This window comes from Mastomys coucha, unplaced genomic scaffold, assembly GCF_008632895.1.
Source record: "Mastomys coucha isolate ucsf_1 unplaced genomic scaffold, UCSF_Mcou_1 pScaffold9, whole genome shotgun sequence".
Taxonomy (NCBI): domain Eukaryota; kingdom Metazoa; phylum Chordata; class Mammalia; order Rodentia; family Muridae; genus Mastomys; species Mastomys coucha.
Genome location: NW_022196915.1, coordinates 41,518,679 through 41,527,593, shown reverse-complemented (window position 1 = coordinate 41,527,593; position 8,915 = coordinate 41,518,679). Strand labels below are relative to the sequence as shown.

The 8,915-nt window shown below is 50.4% G+C and overlaps 1 protein-coding gene across 1 annotated transcript in view; it reads left to right on the top strand.

Moving 5' to 3' along the window:
- Positions 1-7,580: 7,580 nt before the first annotated feature.
- The window catches only part of LOC116084149 (myosin-7), a 22,565-nt gene continuing 21,230 nt past the window's right edge, over positions 7,581-8,915 (top strand). The window contains exons 1-3 of the mRNA XM_031361004.1: positions 7,581-7,609; positions 8,332-8,540; positions 8,833-8,913. Of these exons, the coding sequence (XP_031216864.1) occupies positions 8,340-8,540; positions 8,833-8,913 (282 nt within the window). The 5' untranslated portion in view covers positions 7,581-7,609; positions 8,332-8,339. The remainder of the gene's footprint in view (positions 7,610-8,331; positions 8,541-8,832; positions 8,914-8,915) is intronic.

Genomic DNA, 8,915 nt, shown 5'->3' with positions numbered 1-8,915 from the left:
TTGCACTGCACCCTCCTGAGTTCCAGAAAGAAAGCTGGAAATAAGAAAACAGTGCCAGAGAAGCCGAAAGGAAACAGAGAGCAAACCAAGGACATCCTTTACCACCCCTACTCCACGTGCTCAGGGCTGCCTTATCTTAAAAACAAAATAAACCGTGCTATCTGACCCACTTCCTGTCTCATTTATTCCGTTGCCAAATCACTCCATTGAAAGCTGTAACCCCCAACTGCTGGCACTTCCTATCCCTTTTCTTTATTAACTCCCATTCACTCCACTTAAGTCCTGCTCGTCCTTATTGTTAATTAAACCACAGCACTTAATTAAACCCTGGCGCTACCCTGTGACTCTCTGGAAGCTGCTTCCTGCAAGGCCACCCAAGTTCTCTTCTCCTGTCACTCTGCCTTTCTTTGGAATCTGACACTACCAGCCACCTGCTCCTCTTGAAAGACTTCTGTGATTTCTAGGAAACGAGTCTTGCCTTATTCTCTTTGGCTCCTTTTTTCTTTCTCGCCTCCTAATTTTTAGCGTGTGTGGTGCACATATGTACGCACATGCATGACGTGTGTATCTCTTGTGTCACAGTGCACATGTGGAGGTCAGGGCACAACTTGTCAGGATTGGTTCCCTCCTTCCACTTAGGTTTGAGACAAGGTTTCTCTTCAGCTCTGTCAAGTTTCCAGGATTGGCTATTCCATGAACTTTCTTGTTTCCTGAATATTCTCCTGTCTTTACCTCTCATTTTGCCATAGGAGTGCTGGGATTACAGATGCTTGCTATCACAGCCAGCATATTTTATTACTTAAAAAATATACTTATTTTTATGCTAAGTGTGTGTGTGACATGTGCACCACTGGCATGCAGTGTCTATGGAGGCCAGAAGAGGACACTGGCCCCAGGAAAGGAGCTACTGATGGCACCACCCCTGTCCGGCGGGTGCTGGGAACTGAACCTGAGTCCTCTGGAAGAGCACTAGTGCTTTGAGCCATCTTCAGCACACATCCAGCCTTCTAAAATGGGTTCTGGGATCAAGCACAGATCAGGCTTGCAAGGCAAGTCCTTTTGCTCACTATACCATCTCTTACGCACCAGCCCTACCTGCCAGCCCATAATTCTCACCATCTACTGGGACACAAAAACATCTTCCATTGGCTGTCCACTGTTACCTCTAACTCACTCATACCAATTCCCTGTCTTGCCTGTCCTAGGGATTGTCCCATTTGTGCCTGCCTTGTCCTTGCTGATGTTCTTCCCAATTTCCCCAAGCCAGCTGTTGAAATGAATTTTATCCCCTCCTTAGGAAGCCTCTCCTCACCAGTCTGGTCCTTTCCTCTTCATATCTGTCAACCTTGACTGCTGCTTTAGTCCCTGCTACAGTCTCCTTTCCCTAGCCTCTCTCTCCTCGGTACTCAGCTGGCCCTCAAGCTGCTGTGCTTTCAGGATAGCACACTGTCTGCCACAGTCTCAGGCCTTCTCCACCTTTCAAATTTCAGCTCTGTATTCTCACCTTTAAACCCTTTAAGGTGTCAGCCCCATAGACTAAGAGGTTCTTAGTTCTTGGCTCATTTTGGATCCAGGCCCTGTTTCATTTCAGACACTTGTGAGCTGCCATATGTGTTCTGGGAGTGGAACCAGGGTCTTCTGGAAGAACCTCCAGTGTTCTTAACATCTCTCTGCTCACCTCTCTCTCTCTCTCTCTCTCTCTCTCTCTCTCTCTCTCTGAGACAGGTCTCTCTATGTAGCCCAATCTATCTTGGAATTCACTATGTAGACCAGCCTGGCCTTGAACTCACAGAAATCCACCTGTCTTTGCCTCCTGAGTACTGGAATTGACATATACCACCATGCCCAGCACTTTTCCTCTTTTTAAAGGAAGATTCATTTGCTTTTGTTTTTGTGGGAATTTTTGCCTATGCACACACATATATTATGTGTGTTCCTGGTGGAGGCCAGAAGAGGGCATCAGATCCCTTGGAACTGGAATTACATAAGGTTGTATGCTGCCCTGTGGGATGTAGGAATCAGAGCTCTGTTCTTCTGCAAACAGTGAGTGCTCTCACTAGTGAGCCGTCTCTCTAACCCCATCATCCTTTGTTCTTTTCCAGACTGCCCGCTTTTACACATACTGTCCTGGTTAGTTTTGTTGTTGTCCACTCAATACAGTTAGGATCATATGAGGAGGAACCTCAACTGAAAAAATGTCCCCATCAGATTGGCCTTTTAACTAAGTACTGATATGGGAGGGTGATGCCACCCCTAAGCAGGAGCTGTAGGGTGTTACAAGAGCCAGACAGAGCAAGCCACTGGGGAGCAAGCCAGTAAGGAGATTTAGTTCCTGCCTCAACCAGCCTCTTGCCTTGAGTTCCCGTCCTGACTTCCTGACTTCCCTCAATGTCAGAGTATGACCTGAGAGTTGTGAGCTGAAGTAAAACCCTTTCCTCCCAAGTTGCTTCTGATCATGGTGTTTTATCACAACACTAGAAACCCCAACTAAGACATAGACTAAAGAATTTCCTAAGTCAGCTTGAAGTCAGTAACACCAGCAGAATCACACCAGAGAGCTGAGAATATGGTCGGTAGCTACTTGGTCCTTCAAGCTGGGTGCCTTAACAGTCAGACTAGTCCCACAGTGCCTATCTCTCACTGCCAGGGTCTCACTTTGTCTCCCTGACTGGCCTGTCATTCTCTATGTAGACCAGGCTGGCCTCAAACTCACAGAGATCTGCCTGCTTCTGTCTCCTGAGTGCTGGGATTAAAGACCTATACCACCTCACCAAGCTAAGTTTGCCCAATTTTTTTTTTTCATTTTAAAATACTCTGGTATTCTCCTTCAGAGGTTTCTAGACCCTCTGCATCCTTGGATGACCCTAAGATCAGGACTATCTGAAGGGTCCCTGGCTGGCCCATTTCCTGAAGGCCACAGTTTATCCTGCCTCCTCCCCATAGCTTACCTTCCCATCCCCACCATCAGCTTTCTGCATGGTCCTGGACACAAAAAGCATCTAGCTAATACTTCCCCCCAGCTTCCATTTGTTTTCCTGACAATATTGCCATTTTGTTGGGCTAGATTTTGGTGGGCTTGGGGTACAGCTTGGTCATGAGAAAAGTTTTACAGACAGCAGCAGGGCAGTGGTCTCCTGACTCAAGGCTATCTGTGGAGATGGGTTGGGTCTAGGACCACGTGAAGGTCTTGTCTTCAACCAGTGAGACATGGTGGGCTGAGAAAAATATGGGGGCCAGAAAGACTAGCCCTGCTGTCTGCAGTCTGGGTACCTGGATGTTGGTGTTCCTTGGGATAAAAACTTCCCACTGTGAAGACTATTATGTGCTGATATGTGCTAGGCCCTCACCTGTGATTAATCTCCATAATCCTTGCAAAAAAACAAAAACAAAAAACAAAAAAACAAAAAAAAAACCAACTTGACAGCAACACTGGCTCAGGGAATTATGTAACTGAGCTAGACCATACAGCTAGAAAATGTGGAGCTGGGTTTCAAAGGGGATCTCTGTGCCCCCAGATAGCCCCTTTTAAGCTCCCTCCAGCTTCTAGACTGGCCACTCCACACAGTGCCCCCTCTAAACACTCTTGAAGGAGAGATCTACCTACCTAAAACACTCTAACTGAAACTGGTCTGCCTCCCCAGCTGGCCCCTGTCTATTGGAAAGCCGAGATTGGGGTAAAGTGAGTCTGGTTATATTGAGTGGGCGGGCGAGTATGCAGACAGAGTACAAAGCATTTTGGAACCAACCAGAATACAAAAGAATGACAAGAAGGAGCAGCTGTTTGTAAAGAGAAACCTGGGAGAGATTAGCTCAGCTCCCTAATCCTGGCCTGTGTGGAGCCAGGGATAGGTTCCCCAAGGTCAGGGATTTAGGGAGCTAGGAGCAAGCCCAAGCTTCCACTCCTGGGTCCCCTCTCCTGTTGGGCCAGATGCCCTACCTCTTTTGTCTCCTCCTGACCCTCTCCCTTTGGGTTTTGAGATTCCTTTCAGATTTCTCTCGTTCATGCTCAGCTCTCTTTTAGTTTAAGCCTGCATACTCCCACCTCCCCCTAATTCCCAGTAGTAATTTTAGCAAACTTTCCGCTGGTCTCCTCTGGCACAGTCCCAGCAAATGGCTCCTGTTTGGGCCTGACATTTGATCCGAGTGGTGACAGAGCCCAGACAAAGCAGGCACAATGCCTGGGGAGGGGAGGCTAGGGAGGCAGATCACCTTCCTTCTGTCCAGGCCTTATTTGGTCTACCTAGACGAAGCAGCCTCCAGTCCAGTCCCTCTTTATTTATAGCACTTGCTGTCCCTTTGTCTTGTCCCCTGTCACTCTGTAGTGTGCTCCACATCACTACCCACTCCTCACATGGGTTCGGGCCCCCATTCTCCCCTCTAGGAATGTCACGCATGCAAAGCACAGTCTGTGCTCTGAAGCCTGGGTCCACTGCTACCATCCGTTGGACAAAGCTGCCTGGAGCAGGCAGGACCTTTGCTTCGGTTCATTGTTAGATATCCCCATTGATTACAACAGCGTCAAGCTCATAGTTGGCCCTCAATACATACTCACATAGGAAAAGATGGGAAGAACCACCCAACTGTTGACAGCCACAAGCAGAAGAAAGGCCCAAACATCTGGGATATGAGACAGAGATCTCACAGTTAGGGAAGTGGCTTTTATAGTCTGTCTTGCGGCACTGAGAGCAATACTCCAAAACACCTAGAGACCAAAGCCCTCCAAACCTGAAAGGAGGGGGGAGAGGGTGTGTGATTAAGTTGTAGAGATGGCTACCCAATCCCACAACCACACAGGTTGGCCCCACTCAGAGACACTGGCTTTAAAATGGCTCGCCTGTGTCCCAAGCATTCTTTATCCATCTTATTGCATGCACCTGTGCCTGAGCCCTATCCCTGCACATGACAGAAAGGCACCTTCCTGTGTTGGGAAAGCTAGAAGAGTATGGAAGAGCTGTCGTCTTCCTTCGGCCCTGGAGATTCCTCCTAGTGAGGCTGCTCTGTTAGTACCTGGCTGGGTCTGGAAGAGACCCCCCCTCCCCCCAGAATTTGTTCTGCTGGGCATGGTAGCAGCAAGACCAGCTCTTCCGCAACTGCAACTGCATGCTGAGGACTGCAGAGCTGCAGCCGCAGTGGGATGCAGCCCCCACAGTCAGTGGTCTCCCCCTGCCATCCCCCTGCACAGTGCACGCAGTTGCTCAGCATCTTCACTTCATGCTTTGGTTACCAAGAAACCCCACAGAAGCCCTTTCTGGAATTTCCCTTCCCTGCTGTGCCCACCCCACCTTCAAAATGTACCTGCTTTGCTTGCAGCCCATCCCCCAGGTCTGCCTCTCTCCTTCAAACTGACATCTAATCAACTGGATTAATCCGCATGCGCTCAGAGCTGTGTTTGGGAAGAAAGGGGATTTCACACAAAACCATGAATCTGTTGCCTAGACACCAAGCAGTAAAGCTTCCATAGCCCATGCCGGAAGAACGAGAACAAGGCTGGGTGCCAGCGTTGCTTGCTCCCAGGGCCTGCAGGAAAAGGGAAGACCTTTCCTGCCCTGTCCCGCTATCCATTTGTAAGAACAAAGATTGCAGCCACGTCTAGACAGAGGCCAGGTGGACCAGGGAACCATAGCTGTATTATCTATAGTCCTGGGAGGCTCAGGCCTTGTGCCTCTCAGATCTGCAGGGCAGCACTAGGAGAACAGGAAAGGGCTCTAAAGCAGGACCATTAGGCAGCCAGTCCCCCTCCACAAACAACTTGGGCCTTACTTCCTTGGAATCCCTAGCCCTCTTGCCCTGACTGGGATCAACTTCCTATCTGCTGAGGTTCCCCACTTTGGTTTTTGCTCCCCTGAAGCTGTGTAATCTTAGAGGAAGCACCCCCACCTCCATAAAGCAAAGCACTTAAATGGATCACTAAAGATCTGCCTGGCTCTGAAGCTCAATGATCACAGAGACACATTGCCTGCTGGCCCAAGGAAAGCAGTGCCTGGGCCAGAGTTTCTGTGTCTAAACTCTCTGGTCCTAACAGGAACCTACCTTCCATCTGCTCTAATCCGACTACCATGCCAGGGCCATGCCCCCAACTCTGCCCTGCCCCTCTTTGCTACTGTGACCCAACCCCTTGCCACCTCAGTCAGAGGCAGGACTCAAGCCAGGAGAGTGGGGAGAATACTAGAAATAGGGCCAGACTAGTACTGGGGGCATGGTTTCTAAGGGGCAGCAATACCAGGGTCAGCAGGGCCCTCCTGAAGGCCAGCCAGGGCCCTGCATGCTTGAGGTCATGGTGGTCGTGGTCAGCTTACTCTCTGGTAAGCTGTGGAATGTAAGAGATATTTTTGCTTCACTTTGAGTCGCCCCACCCCCTGGAACTCAGACCCTGAACATGCCATGCCACAACAATGACGACCACTTCCAATTGTTTCCTAGCTGGGGGAGGCGAGGGGGGGGAGTACTGTTTGGACAAGGGAAGAGGGGGGAGAGTCGGGGGAAATGCTTTTAGTGACAACAGCCCTTTCTAAATCTGGCTAGGGACTGGGTGCAGGTGGGGGATGGGGCATCCTGCTGCCCCATATATACAGCCCCTGAGACCAGGTCTGGCTCTGAGCATTCTCCTGCTGTTTCTTTACTTGCTACCCTCAGGTAGGAGTGGGAGCTGGAGGCGTCCCTCTGGGATAAGGGGCTCCAGGTTCAGAAGTGAGTCCTCTAGAACAGCAGCAGGCTTCTGGCATGTAGTACCGGGTTATTATTGAACACTCCTGTGCAGATCTTAATACGCATGCTTGTGCCTTAGGAATGTGGGAGCCCCAAGTGTTCCAAAGGGGGCGGATATCTATATGTGTATATGGCCCAGAATGCAATATGCAATAGCAGTGTGTGTGTGTGTGTGTGTGTGTGTGTGCTTGCTCGCGTGTACGTGCACGTGTGCCTGCGCGCGCAAGTACAAGCACACATGTCTTAAATGTAAGGATCAGTTTACATTTTGTCACATAAGATACATCATGCCTGGTTACAAGCCTTTTGGGGGAAGAGGGACAGAATGGTGGAGAATAATTCTTAAGGAAGCCAGCTCTGTGAATACTAGAACCTGCCCGTGTTTGTGGAAGTGTCTGACTGTACATGGAGGAATTATTACTATGTAGGATATGACCCTGCATGTAGTCTCTGAAACAGCAGCTCACAGACGTACAGGTGTGGGGGACTCTGGTCTTTGTATGCTGAAGAACACGCAGCCACAGGAGCCTGCCTATGTGCGTGCTGGGCCGTTGCACATGAACACTGTGGGGAGCATGTGTGCTGAAGATGGAAGAAAGTTTATGTTCATGTCAAGTGTGTGCACAAACAACAGGCATGCGTGTTCATCAGAGCGTGTGCAGGGGATGCTGGGGTGTGCGAGGGTAGTCAGAGGGCTGTTGGAATCATGAGGCTTGAATCTGAGGTCTTGATTCTGCTCCTTGTCCTGTGCTCTGAGAAAAGCAAGGCCTTCAGCCTCGACTTCCTCACATGTCCAAGGGCCAGACACCGAGGAAAACAATTAAGAGTGCATTGTCTGGACAAGTGTGACCGTTGTTGTTTTGTAGGTGGCTCCAAGAAAGGAAGCCTCAGCAGACGGATACAGGTAAGGGTAGGACAGCCCCTAAGGGTGGAGGACGGGGACTCAGAGACATGAGCATTGTCAGTCTTTGGGAGAAAGGAGGTAGAGCTTGAAAAGGAAGGATGACAGTGACCAGAAAGGCTGACCAGTGCTGCCAATCACTCTTCCATGTGCTGAAGAGCAGAGCCAGAGAGGAGGGAGGTACCAGAAGCCAGGCTGGGCCACAGCCAGTCCTGACAACAATCTCTTCCCTTTCCCCAGTTCTCCTACAGGCCTGGGCCTACCTCTCTATCACTAGACACATTTGAGAATCCAAGGTGAGAAAAGCTGAAGTTTAGATATTGGGAGGTCTGGGAAAACTGCACATAGCCCAAGGCCCCAAACCCAAAGCCCAAAGCCCCAAACCTGGAACGCTCCTTTCTATCTGCTTGGAGACAATGGTCTGGTTTCCAGAAGCTCGTACTCATGGCCAGTGAGGGGCAGGGACTGTTGACAGTCAGAGATTGATGCAGAGTTCTGTTACTGGAAGGTCAGGACACACCTAAAGAGTGCCCCAAATGAACAAAAGTAAAGCTGTCATCCCCTTTGCCTGGCACAGCTGCCAGGCTGCTCTCTGGGTTAGGGGTGAGCTTGGAGAAGGGTAAGCTCCTGAGTCCTGAGCATGGTGCCAGATGTGGGAGCTGCCACTGAGGGGGAGAGCCCAAGATGGGGGAAGGCGTATCGGTAAGAGCCATTCCCCACCCCAGGCTCAGCCATGGCGGATGCAGAGATGGCTGCTTTTGGGGCCGCAGCCCCCTTCCTGCGAAAGTCTGAGAAGGAGAGACTGGAGGCACAGACCAGGCCCTTTGACCTCAAGAAAGATGTTTTTGTGCCTGATGACAAAGAAGAGTTTGTCAAGGCCAAGATTGTGTCTCGAGAGGGTGGCAAAGTCACCGCTGAGACAGAGAATGGCAAGGTAGGTGTCGGTACTGACTGGTGCTGGGGGGCACTCAAAAGAGCCCCATACCTGGGGTGCCCAGAGAGGGGACATGCATGCATACCTGAGGACTCCCAAGCTTCCTGTCCTACCTTCCTGTAGGATGGGGGTCCAAACTCTCCCAAAAGTCTCCTTAACTCCCAACATCTAATTTCAGTTTCTACTCAGCTAAAACACCCTCTCCTCCACTCCGTTCCTTGCTGCGCTGCCCTCATGCTGATGGAGCAGGGCAGACTCAGGTTGACATGGGGACCTATGTGGGCTGTTACAGACGGTGACCGTGAAGGAGGACCAGGTGATGCAGCAGAACCCACCCAAGTTCGACAAGATCGAGGACATGGCCATGCTGACCTT